This window comes from Saccharomycopsis crataegensis (genome assembly GCF_037102585.1).
Source record: "Saccharomycopsis crataegensis DNA, jcf7180000000098, whole genome shotgun sequence".
Lineage (NCBI taxonomy): Eukaryota > Fungi > Ascomycota > Saccharomycetes > Ascoideales > Saccharomycopsidaceae > Saccharomycopsis > Saccharomycopsis crataegensis.
The window spans coordinates 695,950-714,232 of record NW_027043838.1 but is presented as its reverse complement, the minus strand read 5'-3'; the positions used below and the strand labels follow the sequence as shown (position 1 = coordinate 714,232).

Below are 18,283 nucleotides of genomic sequence, written 5' to 3'. Positions count from 1 at the left end.
ATGGATATGGCAGCAACATGCACTATATTAAACTATGGTAGTTATGGGCAAACATTCAAACACGTTTTTTTTTAAGTACATACATCAAGCAGGTTTACAGTATCACAGCAACTCTACAACCGAGAGCAAACAGGATGGAGTAACCAACGGAAATTTATTTGCTTACAAACACTGAATCGGATATCTTCCATTCTAGAGCTATGTATGTATTGTACAGTCTCACTGAATGCACCAGCTTCACGAATGAGAGAAAGCAGGACTATAAGTAGAGGTGTTTCCACCGGCCCCCACTTTGCTTTCCTCGTTTTAATCCACACATCCTCATAGGAAAGACTCGTACCACAATGAATCTATCTATTCACTTATATTTTTTGACTACTGTCTCTTTTGCGCTTGCTGCTACGTGGCAGGGATGCGATATCTTGAATTGCTGCTACGACAATGGCGGCTTCAACATTTACCAATACGATTTGACGAAACCTCAAGCAAATCCAACCACTACTTTAAACGGCAACCCCAATTTCTTCGGGTCGTCATATTCTTCCTGGAGTAGTCCAATAACTTTGCCTGCTAACCGAGTTGTTATCCTCAGAGCGTATTTATGGGTGTTGGACTCACGGCAGGACACTTACCTGTTCCTGGTTACTACACTGGGCGGTGTTACTGGATATGCCTATTTTGGTAATGAGGATGCTTTCGAGTGTTATGATATCTTTGATCAAGAGGTTACTGCGTCAACATCTGGGCAAGGAATAGGTACTCCCTATTATAGTCCTACTCTGAATAACAAATTGAGTGCTTATTTGAAAACTGGTGTGTATCCACTTTTTTACCAATTTCTGACTGGATCGCTGTCCGGCACTTTTTCGTTAAGCGTGTCGAAAAACTCTTACCTGCTGATCAGCTATTTAATTGTTCCTTATAGAAACGAGCAGTTATGTTATGATTGTGGTGGATCTTCAACCAAAAAATCAACCAAATCAACTTCAACTACCTCAACCACCTCCACTTCAACCACCTCAACCACTTCAACCACCTCAACCACTTCAACCACCTCAACCACTTCAACCACCTCAACCACTTCAACCACCTCAACCACCTCAGCATCAACCAACTCAACCACTTCAACCACTTCAACCACCTCAGCATCAACCACTTCAACCACCTCAGAATCAACCAACTCAACCACTTCAACCACCTCAGCATCAACCACTTCAACCACCTCAGAATCAACCAACTCAACCACTTCAACCACCTCAGCATCAACCACTTCAACCACCTCAGAATCAACCACTTCAACCACCTCAGCATCAACCAACTCAACCACTTCAACCACCTCAGCATCAACCACTTCAACCACCTCAGCATCAACCAACTCAACCACTTCAACCACTTCAACCACCTCAGCATCAACCACTTCAACCACGACCACGACCACTAGTGGACCATCTACAGGTCCTGAACAGCCAACCACGACCACTAGTGAACCATCTATAGATCTTGAACACCCAACCACGACCACGACCACGACCACGACCACTAGTGGTCCATCTACAGGCCCTGAACAGCCAACCACCACAACCAGTGAACCATCTACAGATCCTGAACACCCAACCACGACCACCACAACCAGTGAACCATCTACAGATCCTGAACACCCAACCACCACAACCAGTGGACCATCTACAGATCCTGAACACCCAACCACCACAACCAGTGAACCATCCACAGATCCTGAACACCCAACCACGACCACGACCACTAGTGGACCATCTACAGATCCTGAACACCCAACCACGACCACGACCACTAGTGGACCATCTACAGATCCTGAACACCCAACCACCACAACCAGTGGACCATCCACAGATCCTGAACACCCAACCACGACCACGACCACTAGTGGACCATCTACAGATCCTGAACACCCAACCACCACAACCAGTGGACCATCCACAGATCCTGAACACCCAACCACGACCACGACCACTAGTGGACCATCTACAGATCCTGAACACCCAACCACGACCACCACAACCAGTGAACCATCTACAGATCCTGAACACCCAACCACGACCACCACAACCAGTGAACCATCTACAGATCCTGAACACCCAACCACCACAACCAGTGGACCATCCACAGATCCTGAACACCCAACCACGACCACGACCACTAGTGAACCATCTACAGATCCTGAACACCCAACCACGACCACCACAACCAGTGAACCATCTACAGATCCTGAACACCCAACCACGACCACCACAACCAGTGAACCGTCTACCAGTTCTGAGCCATCCAAAACAACTGAGCCACCTTCCACGCCACCAAATCCTTCTAGCAGCTCGTCATCGACTTCAAGTTACCCAACTATACCATCATATGAAGTTCCTAATAGTGGCCGCATCTTTTTGAAGTCAGGCATCTTATCTACCTTGTCAGGTTTCTTACTTTGTTTTTTCATTTGAATAAAACAGCCTACAAACCTTTTTTTTCTTCTTTTTTCTTATTTCAACACTGACCCTAGTAACTAGTAATACATGAAAATATAATATTTATGATTTGCGTATACGAGTTCTAAACAGTAAAACTTTTTTGGAGCGACTTATTGAGTTCTATAACACACATAATACGCCTAACAGTGAATAAAATATCGCGCGAAGCAAAAAAAATCCATTTGGTAGAGGGAAAGAGTAGTAGCTATTAGAATTAAATACATTGGTTGGATGAACGAAATGGATGTTTGTGCTCAAAAAAGTATGTCAAAATTATATGAAGAGCAGAACAAAGACAAACCGTGGAAGCAAGTATAAGAATCTGGAATTATTCAGGATCAACAACGCGCTAGGAGAAGTACAGGAGCAGATTTTGAGCACCTAGAAGAAAATCCAAAAATTAGAGTTCCCACCAACAAGTAACACACAGAAAATATAACATACTAACTGCAGGGTGACTACTCTACAATGCATCCTCATCAACTTCTTCGTCACTCTCTTCACTTTCACCATTTTCCAACGAAATTTTTAGTAGTCAAATACAAGAAGGTAAGTGCATGATTCAAAAAAAACTACCGAAACTACTGCTCTTGGTAAACATGGGGGACTCTGCAGACCTGATCTTACACATGCATCAATCTTCAATAATCTATAATTATAGTAGGTTGCCCTGGTTCAGTAGGTAGTGACATTCCCCCCCTGCAAAAAAAACAAACAAACAAGAAACTTCTTCAGAGAAGAAGTCTTATTGGTACCTACAGCTATGAAGTTATATATAAAGTTATAACCATCTAAAATAGGAATTTAATACATCTGATGGCCTCTTCGAGGGCTTATAACCGAGCAGTCTTTGGTAGAAATTACACCAATAAATGAAACATCAACTCCTCTGGTAACAGGAACCTTGAGAACACCTTTTGGGCGGACAGCAGACCATACTTACTCCCGCTTCATACAGATGTTGAAACCGGCTTCATCAATGAAAATACAGTTTTCGTTAAAGTCGAGGCTTTGGCTCTTACATTTGCGACTTCCAACTTTGCTGCTTTAGAAGCTGAAACGTCTTCTTCTTCCATAACCAGCTGCCAAAATCTTTGTTTCACAGCTTTCAAGCCCATACCTTCTTTAAATAGTAAAAGAGTCACTGTACTCAATCTAAAGATCACATAGTAATGCTGAATTGCATGGCAGGTGTGAGGATTCATCGATTTATATGGGGCACGCCTTGTGCCATACATTCGTTCTTATTTGTTAAAAATATTATCACGTGTGTATTATAAATATTCGGTATTGTAGAAAAGAGCTTTGAGTTCTGCAAAATTGAGTATTTTTTGATGAAATTAAGTAACAAAGAGGCCTCCTTCGGAACCGTCGATAGAAAAAACATTGATACGAATAATTGAACCAAAATGGTACGAATAATTAAAGTGTAACGGTATGAAATATTTTTGCCACTGAATCACTGTATCAGTTCAGTGAGTGGTCTTCGGTATGTCCGTTGCACTCCAGCCCATTTTTCATCGGAGGCTCCTTAGACACCCCCGACACCCCCAGGCAGTGTACAAAATCCGGATGTTTTTTCAGAGGTTGTTTCGGGGATAGAGAAGTGGCGGATACAGTCAACTACCATTGCCCACCATATAAATAGATAGCTAAACCTTGATAGAAATTGCAAATATTCAATAGATCCAGATACAGATCAAATAATAATAACAAACTATACAAATCAAAAAATGACCAAATTTGTCAAGCTTTCCAAGGACATTGTTGGTTTCGGTACCATGAGAACCACTTGGACTCCTCATCCAGTGACCGAGGCTGAAGCAGTGAAGATCTTTTATACTGCTTACAAGTCTGGTTGTCGCTTGTTTAATGGTGGCGAATTCTATGGTGCTGATCATTTGAATTTGAAATACTTGCAAGCTTTCATTGACAAATACCCGGAAATCAAGGATGAGATCGTGATTTCCATCAAGGGGGGAATCAACATGCAGACATTCGCTCCAGATGGTTCAGAAGCAGGGATAAAGACCAGTATTGAGAATTGTTTAAAATATTTGAACAAGATTGATGTCTTTGAGTGTGCCAGAGTTGACAAATCGGTGCCAATTGAAGATACTTTGAAATATATTAATCAGTACATTGAAGACGGCAAAATTGGCGGAGTTTCTCTCAGTGAAGCTGGTGCCGAAACAATTAGAAAAGCGGCAAAGGCGGCAAAAATTTCTTTTGTTGAAGTGGAATACTCTTTGTGGAGTAGAGAAATCTTGGATAACGGAGTTGCCGAAGCCTGTGCCGAGTTGAATATCCCAATTGTTGCCTATTCGCCATTGGGTTGCGGATTTTTGGCAGGTTCGATCACATCAGCAGCCGATCTTCCTGAAGGTGATATGAGAAAACATTTCGATAGATTTACAGTTGAAGAAAATGTCACTCAAAACAATATTATGTTGGATAAATTGAAAAGCATCGCCACGGAACATGGATTGAGTTTGCCACAATTGTCATTGGCGTGGATCAAGTTCCACAACAACCCAAGTCTCGAAGATCACGACAAATTTCCACAATTTATCCCAATTCCGGGATCTCTCAAGGCTGCTAGAATCAAGGATAACTCTGATATCAAGAATATTAGTTTACCAGTGTTCAACGAAATCCAGAATGTTTTGAAGGCTAACAAAGTCGCTGGAATTCGTTACAATGCTGCCATGCAAGGCCATTTATTTGGGTAATTTCACTGAAGATAATGATAATCCAGTGGAATTATATATATATATGTTAATAAATGTAACATAGAACGGTAAAAATCATTTTGGCTTGTACACTGTTGCTGTGGGATATCTATGGGACCATGAAATGTGAAATGACTTGTACCAACAAATGATAAAGATTAGTAATATTGTACAATACTAACATGGGGTCGTCTCTACATATCCCTGATCCGCCAATTAAGTTTCCAGCCACGGTGTTTAAAGTTTTGGTAATCTAATCGATGGCAAAGTGCCGCATTGTTGATGGCAATGAATGGAGTTATCAAGGCCTCGTGCCCCCGCGGGTGGCCTCCACACATGCTCACCTCTCCGGTTATCGGCCAGTAAACCCTTGATAGGCGGAGGAAGGGCAAGAGCTACGGAGCCAATATTCTATTTAATAGCTATACTAACAGAAAATAGGCATATTTAGGAAAAAGAATATATCATAAAGATACAATAAGCATATATATAATGAGTATATATCAACATACAACGAACCTACGTGATGGTGACTACAGTCATATATTATGATACAACTCGAGCTTTTCATCTAACGGCCCGCGGCTAACAGTGGGTACCCCCCGCTTATAACCGAAAGAGTGCATGACGCAGTGATCAGCATATCCACGTGCTGCCATGCATACATCGACCGATGACTGAGGAAAAATGATTCATTTTTCGTTTTTTGCACCACAAAAGGAAGCCTGCAAAAAATTTTCAGCTTTGTTTCTTTTGACATAAATTAATTTGTATTTGTATATAAAGCTATCATTATCTCTCACAATCCCCGTAATAGTTATTTCATATCATTCAATTTGTGGTTCTCTTTAATCTTTCATCACGCCCCTCCATCGCAACCACATAATATACTCCACAAATAGCGTCACACATAATGACTGTTGATTCCAGCTTGCCTCTCTCAAAAGATTTGGATTACCATCTCTCCGCTGAAGCACTTAGACGTAAGGAAAGTCCTTTGAAGGGTGCATTCAAGTACTACGGTAAACCAGACCTTGTCTTCTTGGGTGGTGGATTACCTCAACCTACCTACTTCCCATGGAACAAGATCACTACCGAATCTCCTGCCCCACCTTTCGAAAACGGGATCGGTTACAAACCTCAAGATGCTAGTGAAATGACCATCAGCGAAATTACGAAGCACACTCCATCACACCTTGAAGGTATTGACATCCCATTGTCTCGTTCTTTGCAATACGGAAATACCAATGGTCAGCCAGAATTGATCAAGTTCTTGAAAGAACACACAACTATGGTTCACCCAATGCAATACCAAGACTGGGATCTTATTGTCAACACTGGTAATACCCAAGGGTGGAATGACCTTCTCAGAAACTTCTGTGACAAAGGTGACACAATTTTGACTGAAGAATACACCTTCGCCAGCTCTTTGGAAGCTGCTAACGCCCAAGCCATCACCACATTCCCTGTTAAGATGGACTCTTTTGGAATCATCCCAAGCCAACTTGATGCTGTTTTGACCAACTGGATTGGAAAGAAACCAAAGTTGCTTTACACCATTCCAACCGGTCAAAACCCAACCGGTTCAAGTTTGAGTAATGAACGTCGTCAAGAAATTTACAAGATTGCCTGCAAGCACGATATTTTGATTGTCGAAGATGAACCATACTACTTTTTGCAAATGGAAGAATACACTAAGGATGTCAATGCCAGATCTGGAAAGTCTATCCACAATCACGAAGAATTTGTTAAGGCCATGGTTAAATCATTCTTGTCTTTGGACACTGAAGGTAGAGTGTTAAGATTGGACTCATGTTCCAAGACTTTGGCGCCAGGTACTAGAGTTGGTTGGATTACTGCCAAAGCTAGTTTCATTGAAAGATTCACTAGAATTCAAGAAGTTAGCTCCCAAAACTGTTCGGGTTTCTCTCAATCTATTGTCGGAGGTACTTTGAACCGTTGGGGTCAAACCGGTTACTTGGATTGGTTGATCAAATTAAGAGCCGAATATACTCACAAGAGAGATGTTACCGTCGACTCGATCTACAAACACTTCCCAACTGAACTCATGGAGTTCGTCCCTCCTGTTGCCGGTATGTTCTTCGCCTTCCATATTGATGCTACTAAACATCCAAAATTTGAATCAGAGTTCAAGGGTGATGTTCTTGCTGTTGAGAAGGCCATTTACGAAAGAGCCGCCGAATACGGTTCTTACATGATCCCAGGCTCTTGGTTCAAGACTGTTGGTCAAACTGAACCACCGCAACAAGTTGCTCCTGAAAAACAAACTCATTTGTTCTTCAGAGGTACTTATGCGGCAACTCCTTTGGATGAAATTATTGTTGGTATTGAAAGATTTGGTAAGGCCATAAAGGATGAATTCGGTATCAAAAATTAAGTTTTGTTTTAATTGTTGATTTCAAGCACAAAGAAAAAAAATAAAAATGAAATAGTTTAGAAGGAAAATTTATGTATATTATATATCCTTAAAACAGAGACAAAAAATAGATGAGTTTACTTTTTTACTTTTTTTTTTTGCGGGTATGTGTTATTTGTTCCACTACCCTCTATAGTGTGATGATATTGATATTTTTTTCTTTTTTCAGGAACATTAACACAACTAAAAGTTTCAGGGGTGTGAGCACCCTTTATAATACTGAATTTTATACGTGTATCACGTGCTTCTACATATATCAAAAATTTTTCTTTCTGTTAAAAAAATCATGAAGAATCAATCTACCCTTATTTTGACACCGGTTTCAGAGTTGTTGAAGTCTATCTGAGGCTAGTTTCAAAGAAATTAGACGTAAACTAGAACAAATGGTCACTCTTACCAAAAGTTTCGTGGCCTCGCTCAGCAGAGGCTACAAGCTTCCTGTGTTTGGCGGCGCTTTGGCTTCAAAGAGATTCTTTCAAAGTTCAATGACCAATAGCACCTACGAAGAGGAGAAGGTAGTCATTGATAAAATCAATGCCACCCTCAAACCGGAAGATGTTGCTCGTTTAGGTAAAACCAGAAATATTGGGATCTCTGCTCACATTGATTCTGGGAAAACCACCTTCACCGAACGTGTGTTGTACTACACTGGGAGAATTAAGGCTATCCATGAAGTTAGAGGTAGAGACAACGTTGGGGCCAAGATGGACTCCATGGATTTGGAAAGAGAAAAAGGTATTACTATTCAATCTGCTGCTACTTACTGTTCTTGGGATAAGGATAACGATTCTTATCACTTCAACTTGATCGATACTCCAGGGCACATTGATTTCACTATTGAAGTCGAAAGAGCTTTAAGAGTTTTGGATGGTGCTGTGTTAGTTGTGTGTGCTGTCAGTGGTGTTCAATCACAAACTGTTACTGTCGATAGACAAATGCGTAGATATAATGTTCCAAGAGTCACTTTTATTAACAAGATGGATAGAATGGGCGCTGATCCTTTCAAGGCTATTGATCAAATCAACAAGAAATTGAAGATTCCTGCTGCTGCTATTCAAGTTCCTATTGGTGCTGAATCTGAATTGAAAGGGGTTGTGAATATAATTGATAGAGTTGCCCTTTATAACGAAGGTAAGCAAGGTGAAATTCTTAGAGCCGCTACTGTTCCAGAAGATTTGAAAGACTTGGTTGAAGAAAAAAGAGCCTTATTGGTTGAAACTTTGGCTGATGTTGATGATGAAATTGCTGAACTCTACATTGAAGAAAAGGAACCATCCGTTGACCAAATTAAGGCTGCCATTAGAAGAGCCACTATTGCCAGAAAATTCACCCCAGTTTTGATGGGCTCTGCATTGGCCAACACTGGTATCCAACCGGTTTTGGATGCTGTGGTTGATTACTTGCCAAATCCTTCTGAAATCTTGAACAAGGGTTTGGATGTTAGTGACCCAGAAATTGAAAAACCAGTGGAATTGATTCCAAGCTCTAGTGAACCTCTTGTTGCTTTGGCTTTCAAATTGGAAGATGGTAAATATGGTCAATTGACCTACTTGAGAGTTTACCAAGGTAAATTGAAGAAGGGTGGTTACATTTACAACATCAAGGACAAAAAGAAGATTAAGGTTGCCAGATTGGTGAGAATGAACTCCGACGAAATGGAAGAAATCGATGAAATTAATTCTGGGGAAATTTGCGCTACTTTTGGTATCAACTGTTCTTCAGGTGACACTTTCACTGACGGGTCTGTTGAGGTCGCGATGTCCTCCATGTTTGTCCCTGATCCAGTTATTTCTTTGTCCATTCAACCAAGTACTAAGGATACTATCAACTTCTCTAAGGCCATGAACAGATTCCAAAAGGAAGATCCAACTTTTAGAGTTAAGTTCGATGCTGAATCCAAGGAAACTGTCATTTCCGGTATGGGTGAATTGCACTTGGAAATTTACGTCGAAAGAATGAAGCGTGAATACAATGTTAGTTGTACCACTGGTAAACCTCAAGTTGCTTATCGTGAATCTATTGCTGGTAGCACTGAATTTGACTACACCCATAAGAAACAATCCGGTGGGGCTGGTCAATTCGGTAGAGTCATTGGTAACATGGCCCTTGCCACTGATGGTGAAAAGAATGAATTTGAAACCCAAATTGTTGGGGGTAAAATCTCTGATAAGTTCTTGGCTGCTTGTGCTAAGGGTTTCGAAGAAAGTTGTATGAAGGGTCCACTTACTGGTCATAAAGTTTTGGGGGTTAAGATGTTGATTAATGATGGTCAAACTCACGTTGTTGATTCTAACGAATATGCTTTCAAAGCTGCTACCATTGGAGCATTCAAGCAAGCTTTTAACAATGCTAACCCAGTGGTTTTGGAACCAATCATGAATGTTACCGTTACCGCACCAAATGAATTCCAAGGTGGTGTCATTGGTTTGTTAAACAAGTTGGGTGCCATGGTAAATGACACTGAAAACAACAGCGATGATTTCACCATCTTGGCAGAATGTTCTTTGAACTCTATGTTTGGATTTGCCACCTCTCTTAGAGCTTCCACCCAAGGTAAGGGTGAGTTCTCTTTGGAATTTAAAAACTATTCTCCATGTCCTCCACACTTGCAAAAGCAATTGATTGAAGAATACAATAAGAAACAGAAGAAATAAGCACGTTTCTTGGTTGTAATAACTGTAAATATTTACAATTAATTAGTATATATGAGCTGATAGAAATATAATTTTAAAATTAATCAGTTTTTTTTTAAAAAAAAAATCTCGTAACTGTTCCATGAACTCTTGTCTACAAGGATTTCAACTAAAGAGAAATAAAACCGAAAGAAGATTTTTTCTTTTATTTAAAATACAAATATTTAGGAATCTAGACAATAGTTTCCATTTCAGTAGCATAACCAAGGACGTTTTTGATGATTGATTCATTGATGCTTAGCTTCTGTTGTGGTCTATCAAATTGGCTTTCATCACCAAAACCTTGTTCATTATAATAATCATCGACATCAATAGCGTCTCCTCCTTCCTCTTCTTCTTCTTCCTTCTTTGGGAAAAATATCACACCATTCTCAATTTTCCAAGTAGTAGTAACCCCAGAATTGTTCTTGATGTAACTTGACAACGCCCTTTCATTGTCGAAAAATAACAAGTTCTTGGCATTCGAGATTGGCAAGCTATCGTAACTAACATTCAAACATTTAGAGATTTCGTTCCGTAAAGTATTGGTCAAGCTATTGTTGAAAGATAAGAATTCCTTAAAATCAGCACTCGTGCTGCCAGTGTTATTTATAAGATCCCAGACCTTATCATAAGACCCTTCCATGAGCCATCTTTCAATTTTGATTGGGTAGTTCAAATATTTATCGTTTTCAATTTGACTCATGTCATCCACTGTATTTGAGTTGAAACCATTGATGCTAGAGGAAAGAGACAACAATTCGATGTGAAATTGTGAGATCTCGCCTTTAGTCAACAATAATAATAAGTATAGTGCCTCCAATTTGTTTTCAAGGGCAGACTTATTGTTAAGGAAGAATTCTGTCTTGAGATTGTAAAAAGGCTTCAATTCAATGATGAGTTTTTCAAACAACTTTAAGTTTGACACATTAATAGCAGCCAAGGCACCGATTTCCAAAAGAGATCTAGAAATGAGTAAATCACCTTGATTGATTTTATTATTTAAAATTGGAACCAACAAATTATGCTGGGCTAATTGGACCTTGATTAACGAGAGTAATTTCACACAGGTTTGAAAGTCCTGCTTGGCGAAGGCATCCTTCAATTGTTGTGATGTCTTTTCAAGGGACATTTTTTTTTCCTAGGGGGGTTTATTGAATAAAGTGATAGATGAACGGATATTGCCAATAAAATTGCCACTGTGATCATTTCACCACAAAATCTATAACAAAAAAAACAGGCCTCCACAGCCTGTCTTACCCGTCGGTGGACAGCGATTTTTCTTGTGCGAGTGGCTACCAGAATGACGGATCAATTGCATCAAGCATAAACTTGGTGCTTTTATATAGAATCAGAAACCCTAATAGCTTCAGGATATTTGACGTTGAATGCTGGATGCAATTATCTTCTCTTTACTAAATAGAAAGACCGACTTCTAGCGTACGTTACCTACTGTCCAATTCTGCCTCGAACAGATCTCTGTGTTCGAAACTGAAGAAGAAAAAAAAAATGTTTCTAACCAAGTAGCAAAGGCTAGTTGAATATTTCAATGAATAATGAATTAAAAAGCTATATTGAAAGAATAGACAAAAGAAATAGTGATATTTTTTGGCAAAAATGGTGTAGATCTACGGTAGAAGCAGTGATGCATCTTCATGAATACGAACACCAAGCAACTCGTTTAATAATAAACTTTGAAAGATAGTCAATAACTTCTTCAAGAACGGCGCCTTTAAAACTAACATTAACCAATATAACTTTATCAATCATATTGTGCCAGGGTTAGGTATTCAGTGATATAGATCAAGTTTTTGCAAGCTTTGGTTATTAGGCCTCAGTTATCTGGAATGCTCATTTACTTTGCTCATCATTTTCAGTGCCTCTTTGTGCTATTAATAGTGTCTTATTTGTATTACTCAAATTACATTTCTTAGATCTAGTAACAATAATGCAATCAAAAAGTATTAGATGAAACTATCGCTTCATGAGATATTCCCCTAAAGTCACGTGAATGATTTCCCAAGTGCTTTTTTTTTTTCTGTTGAAGCTTTCAAAATTAAAGGATTTTTTTTGTTAACGCTTTTACCACCACAGTATTTATTAAGATCATTCATATCCTTAGATATTGACTATTTATAAAAACTACATATTTCACAGTCGTTTTTATCAAGTGACAATCTGAGGCACAACCACAACAACAGTAGAAACTGGAAGTGGGAGCTTGCCAATATATATACATACCCTCACTAGTATTTTTGACAACACTAAAGCATTGGAATAACCTTGAGATTCAAGAGAATTTTGCAAAAGTTACAAAATTGCAGCGAATAATTCTACTGCATATTTCTGAACAACATAAGCACTAATTGCCTAGATAGTGGTTAAACCACACGATGAGTGGAGCAATTGCAGTCAAAGAGAACGATGATAATCATCATCAATTCATAACGGGTGAGAGTATACATTTTGATTACAACAATGATGAACAAGAAGGCGGAAAAAAAAAGAAAAAGAAGAAGAAGAAGAAAAATAAAAAAGGTGGATCCAAGAATTCTGAACTTGATACTTCCAATATTCAAGCCAAACTAATGAATCCAGATGATGATTATCCAACACATAGGGTGATACGCCAAGGCGCTAATGGTGAAGTAATTGTAGAGCAACTCTCTGAAAAAGATGACAAATCTCAGCAGAATGGCAACATCAAAAATAAAAAGAAGAAAGGAAAGGACAAGAAGGAAGATATTTGGAACCAAGATTTTTCTGATTCAGAGACCAAAGTGTTGGAATTTTGGAATGGGCTTGGTGATTCCCAAAAGCGAGAAATTTTTAATTTTGATGAAGAATCGTTCCTACAAGGTTTGAAACAAGTGACGAAGAATGATTGTGATTGCAACATATGTGGCAGAAGAAGATCATTCATGGAGAAGAAGATATATCAGCTTCATCGAGTTTTTGAGAAAGCTGCCAGTTTAGATGAGTTTTCCAAAGTTTTTGAGAACGCCACCATAGACGAGATAGTTCATGAATCTTTCCAGATAAATAGAAAACAGGAGCCACAGGTGATACACAAGAGAAGTAATATCGTTTTTAGAAATGAGAATACTGAAAATAGTAAAAACACACAAAGTCCAGTGGAGAAAAATATGAATCTCAATTCAAATGACAATGATTATTCTCCCAAAAATGAATCTGAAAATGACGACCCACTTTCCCTCGAACTTCAAACAGAGACTGTCAGTATGAAGGGTGTCTTCGATCATTTGGTGTCACAAATCAATATGTTCAATTTTGCAAAAGGACTTCCCAAAGATGGTACTGATAAAAATTTGAATTCTGCAACTATCACCGAAGTCCCTGAAGATGCTAATGAACATTACGATAATACGGATGATACTCAATGCAAAAATCCAGAAGGTAGTCTTGGTGTTAATATGAATGAGAATGCCATTGCTTCAATAGCCGATGATTTACTCCAAAATGATGGCAAAGAGTTTTTGGATGTTATGGAAAGAATTACGAATGTGATGAATAACCCTAATGATAAGTCAGCAGCAGGTATTTTTAAAAATGATTTGCGAATGTTTTTAGATCAGTGTGGCAAAGATGGGAAGAATACCAATGCGGATTTCAAAAAGCTTTATACAAGCATAAAGACGGCAGAATATTTCAAAACATTGTCAGCGCAGTTAAAGGAAGAAAAAGAGAAGAATCTAAACCAATATAAAGAGATCGTAGGATATAGCCTAGCTGATAGCAAACTTGTATTTGGCGGCTCTGATTTTGAAAACATTAATTGTCGGGAATCTGATAAACAACAAAACAAAAATCAAGGTCAAATTGACAATAAAGATTATGCTCACTCTCAAGATGATGATCAATGCCAACATTATGATCATCACCATCACCATCACCATACTCATTCCCATCCCCATCATCATCATCATAATGATAATAATAATAATATTAATGATACTAATAATAATACTAATAATAGTAATAATGACACGGAAGATGAGGAATACTATATAGGTGGAGAGGACGAGGAGGTGGAGGATGAAGAGTATGAAGATGAAGAATATGAGTATAGTGATGAGGATTCTCATGATTATGAAGATAGTCGCGATTCAGATCAAGAATATGAAGATGAAGAAGAACATGATGCGGAAGGAGCAGAAGCATACCCGGATGCTGCGACAGATAATTATGTGAATGATGATGATTTATATGAAGAGGGCAGAAATCTTCTCAGGAATGTCATTACTGGGTTAGTCCATAATAGACTAATTGCTTCGTATAAGCAGAAAGTTGCAGAGGATAAAGCCAAGGAATTTCTTGAAGAGCTTAACCAAGAAGAAGAAAGAGAGAGATTAAAAGAAGAAAAGAAACAGCGGGAGAAAGAAAAGAAACGGGAAAAGAAAAGAAAACAACAAGAGGCGAAGGAGGCCGAAAGATTGAAAAAAGAACAATCTAGATTGGAGGCGGAGAGATTGGCCAAAGAAGAACAGCAAAGAAAGACTGAAATGGGAAGAAAGAGAAAAGAAGAACAACGAAAAAAGAAAGAAGAGGAGAAGAAAAAACAATTGGAGAAGAAAAAACGCCGTGAACTAGAGATGGAGAGGCAGAGGGAATTAGAGAAACAAAAAAGGGAAAAAGAATTGGAAGAAAAGAGAAAAAAGAAATTGGATGAGGAACGGAAATTGGATGAGGAACGGAAGTTAAAAGAAAAGAAAGAGGCAGAGAAGAGACAAAAGTGGCAAGACAGGAAAAAGTCAGAGGAGGCCGCTAGATTGCAAACTGATATTAAAGAGAATTTTTTTGAAAATTCACTGATTTCTAGTATCACAAATGATCTACAAAACAGTGATAATAATATTCAACCTAATAAATTAACATCATTGGAGGTTGATTCTACTAAGATTTCACCGGCTTTACAGCAGATGCATTTTCCATCTCAACTTCCGTCTGTCCAAGCTCTACAACAGGACTTTAATAGTCCACAATTCTATGGTACTAGCCAAAATTCAATACTTTATAATCCCTCTCAAACTGCCAACTCGGCCAGGAACTCTTCAATATCCTCTGGTGGCTCTTCTCATTTCATTCAGAATCAAGAAACCGGGGGCCCCTCTCATTGGGGGGACAATAGCTCTACCAGTAATCTCAATGGCACAAGGCCCATGGTGAATGCTGGCGGGATCCATGCTTATGACCATAATTCACCTTTTATGGCCTTCAATAGTATTTCTGACCATTCAAATGTGCCAGCAGTTTCCAGTCAAACTCCTAAAATGTCCAGTGCCAGTCTACTAAATACTATTTTACCAGCAAATGATGCTCCGGCTGCAAACAATGTGGATAATCATATTTGGGGATCGCATATTATTGGTGGCAATGCTACTTCTCTGCTTAATGGTTTTAGCCTCTCAAACCAAATTTGGGGCAAGGGATCCACAAATAATACAACCAGTAACTTATGGAATAGTCTAGGCACAAATTCCAGCACATCTACTGTCAATACTCTTGGTGCCATTCCTCTGTCTGGAGAAACTAATGGTGCCCAAGAAGTGCCACAAATCACCGGGTCTCGTAATATTGTTGGAAATAATGGAGCCAGCCCATCTCTAACAAGTGCGGGGGGTTCCATTTCAGAATTGGTCCTTGAAGATGCAATTTTCAGGGCATATCATGCCTTAAGTTTCGATAGCTTTACTGGAACAACCACTGATAAGTTCATTGGATTACCAGAATTGTACCAAATGGCGAGACAATTTATCCCAAGTACAACTTTGTTGACTTTGGCTGGTTTTGTTAGTAGAATCATAATAATTATAAACAATAGTAAACATGGTGGTGGTATTGGCTTAAATTATGAATGTTCTTACGATTTGCTGGGTGCTATTACTCATGTGAAAATTAGGAAGGCCACACAAAGACCGATTGATGTGTTACCTAAAAGGAATAGCGGAGCCGCAGGAAATGGTAGTTTATTGAATGGCCTTGGATTTGGCCAGTATGATTTAGGCAATTCATTCAGCAGTGGTGTGAACTTTGGGTCAAGTACTGGTATTAACAGTTCTGCACCATCTGTGAATCCAAACCTTGATAGTGTACCAAACTCTGTGAACTTCGGCAGCCCTGTAAACCCGGGATCCGGGAACACAATGAGCAGCTTGCAGAATTTCAATATTAATAACTTAACCAGCAAGAGCAACCCGAACGGGAGCAAATCTTCTTTGATTTGGTAACTTTTTTTATTATTGGATAGTTTACAGTGACGATGACTGACGAATATGATGACATATTGAATATATATTCATTAATAAGATTTTGTAATTAAAGCTGATTTTTATACTAATAAATATTATCATTGTAAGACAACAACATGGGAGCCTTACGGCTGCTAAAGGACTTTGAGAACGTCTTGTCTAAGGATTATTGAAGGCGCTACTCATTACTGGTGATCAAGGAGATAGGATAAACAAATACGTTGTATAAACTCCTCCAAAGTTAATAACTCTCACCTAAAATTCTATAAATTTACAGTTTTCAAATCATCATCATGATGGGAATCTTCCTCTTTGAAGTCCAATTGATGATCCATAAAATCCAAATAATCATCTTCTTCATCACTATCCTGTGCCTCGTCTTCTTCATCGAAGTTAGGCAGCCTGTTTTTTATTAGATTCTCCTGTTCTCCGATCTTGGAGTTCGAGATCTTCTTCTCGAATTTTTCAAATATATTGAAAGTTTGAATCTCCCTCAATTGTCTGTTAGTGCTGAATTTTTGATTTTTACGATATTCATCTTTTTGATTCTGTATAAAAGAAGTGACATCACTTTCCTTGTTCTCCTCCTTCACTGACTTATTGTTCGATAATGATTTTTTCAATTTTTCAATCTCTGCTTCCAACTCCTGTTTATCGGAGTCATTCTTGCCTTCAGTGTTAATGCTGCTCTGAACGTTCAATTCAGTGTGTTCATTGAAACTCTGGTCTTCATTTTCCAATTGTTCCTCTTCCGAATTTTTGCTGCTAACCTTCTTCTTTGACAAACTGTGATCTTTGAGAGCAACGTGAGCTGACCTAATTTTCACGGGTTTGAAATCCGGTTCATCAACATCATCATGATCATCTTCATAGCTTAACTTTACTGCCTTCTTTTTCTTCTTCTTGGAATCGTTCTTCTTTGGTTTCTTCTTTGCGGGTTCTCCTAAATCCTCATTAGCAATAATAATCTTATCAAGATCTTCAAAATACGGCACGATCACTTCGGTTTTCAAAATTTTTGTAGGATATATTGGCTGATACTCTCTTCCTTCTTCCAATTCACTATCTGATATTCTTATGGCATTATAAATTGAACTATCCGCTATAGTACCAAAAATTGTGTAGTTATTGTTGAACTCAGGGAACAGCCGTAAAGTGATGAAAAACTCCTCCTCATTAGTGTGAGATTTATCAAGAGCATTACCAAAACCAACCAACCCTCTTCTAGTGAACCGTATTCGCTGGTTGGTCTCCTTTTTCAACAAGTTTTCTTGGCTTGTTTTGCCAGTATTAAATGATATTAGATTATTTTTCGATATTTTATTGAAGCAACTATTATTGCTAATGTAATTGCCATTCAAACAATTTTTGAGAAAGTGTTTTGTGTTAACAGGGCACTCTTTCGCCCAAAGTTCAATATTCAAGGGTCCTTTATCAGTGTGTAATATTACTTTTGCAGTTGTGGCAGGTTCTCCCATCCTAAATAGTTACGGACAAGCTTAAGTCAGGAACTTCTTTAAAAAGGTTTCTGACTCCCATCTCATCTCCTCAAAAAATATCATCTCTGTGCTGTCACGTGATTATTGTTATAATGTTTAAGCCTACGTGGATAGTGAGCATGTCTTATGTGCACGGCAAGGCGTTATTTTTTGTTTCAGCTTATTTAAAGAAGATA

At 38.8% G+C, this 18,283-nt stretch overlaps 7 protein-coding genes across 7 annotated transcripts; 5 read left to right on the top strand and 2 right to left on the bottom strand. All coding sequences in view use genetic code 12, as the record gives it.

The window, feature by feature from the left end:
- Window positions 1–344: 344 nt before the first annotated feature.
- On the top strand, window positions 345–2,471 carry DASC09_059820 (uncharacterized protein; the record flags this gene model as incomplete). The annotated part of the gene is made up of 1 exon (XM_064999566.1): window positions 345–2,471. The coding sequence occupies one exon, from the start codon at window positions 345–347 to the stop codon at window positions 2,469–2,471; it is 2,127 nt and encodes a 708-aa protein (XP_064855638.1).
- Window positions 2,472–4,231: 1,760 nt separating this feature from the next.
- DASC09_059810 (pyridoxine 4-dehydrogenase) lies at window positions 4,232–5,230 on the top strand (the record flags this gene model as incomplete). Its single annotated transcript, XM_064999565.1, has 1 exon — window positions 4,232–5,230. The coding sequence occupies one exon, from the start codon at window positions 4,232–4,234 to the stop codon at window positions 5,228–5,230; it is 999 nt and encodes a 332-aa protein (XP_064855637.1).
- A 913-nt stretch (window positions 5,231–6,143) lies between these two features.
- DASC09_059800 (bifunctional 2-aminoadipate transaminase/aromatic-amino-acid:2-oxoglutarate transaminase) lies at window positions 6,144–7,628 on the top strand (the record flags this gene model as incomplete). The annotated part of the gene is made up of 1 exon (XM_064999564.1): window positions 6,144–7,628. One exon carries the CDS (start codon window positions 6,144–6,146, stop codon window positions 7,626–7,628), a length of 1,485 nt encoding a protein of 494 aa, XP_064855636.1.
- A 422-nt stretch (window positions 7,629–8,050) lies between these two features.
- Window positions 8,051–10,321, top strand: MEF1 (Mef1p; the record flags this gene model as incomplete). Its single annotated transcript, XM_064999563.1, has 1 exon — window positions 8,051–10,321. One exon carries the CDS (start codon window positions 8,051–8,053, stop codon window positions 10,319–10,321), a length of 2,271 nt encoding a protein of 756 aa, XP_064855635.1.
- Window positions 10,322–10,532: 211 nt separating this feature from the next.
- RPN12 (proteasome regulatory particle lid subunit RPN12) lies at window positions 10,533–11,471 on the bottom strand (the record flags this gene model as incomplete). Its single annotated transcript, XM_064999562.1, has 1 exon — window positions 10,533–11,471. The coding sequence occupies one exon, from the start codon at window positions 11,469–11,471 to the stop codon at window positions 10,533–10,535; it is 939 nt and encodes a 312-aa protein (XP_064855634.1).
- Window positions 11,472–12,732: 1,261 nt separating this feature from the next.
- NST1 (Nst1p) lies at window positions 12,733–16,587 on the top strand (the record flags this gene model as incomplete). The annotated part of the gene is made up of 1 exon (XM_064999561.1): window positions 12,733–16,587. The coding sequence occupies one exon, from the start codon at window positions 12,733–12,735 to the stop codon at window positions 16,585–16,587; it is 3,855 nt and encodes a 1,284-aa protein (XP_064855633.1).
- A 284-nt stretch (window positions 16,588–16,871) lies between these two features.
- CWC27 (putative peptidylprolyl isomerase CWC27) lies at window positions 16,872–18,086 on the bottom strand (the record flags this gene model as incomplete). The annotated part of the gene is made up of 1 exon (XM_064999560.1): window positions 16,872–18,086. One exon carries the CDS (start codon window positions 18,084–18,086, stop codon window positions 16,872–16,874), a length of 1,215 nt encoding a protein of 404 aa, XP_064855632.1.
- Window positions 18,087–18,283: the final 197 nt, after the last annotated feature.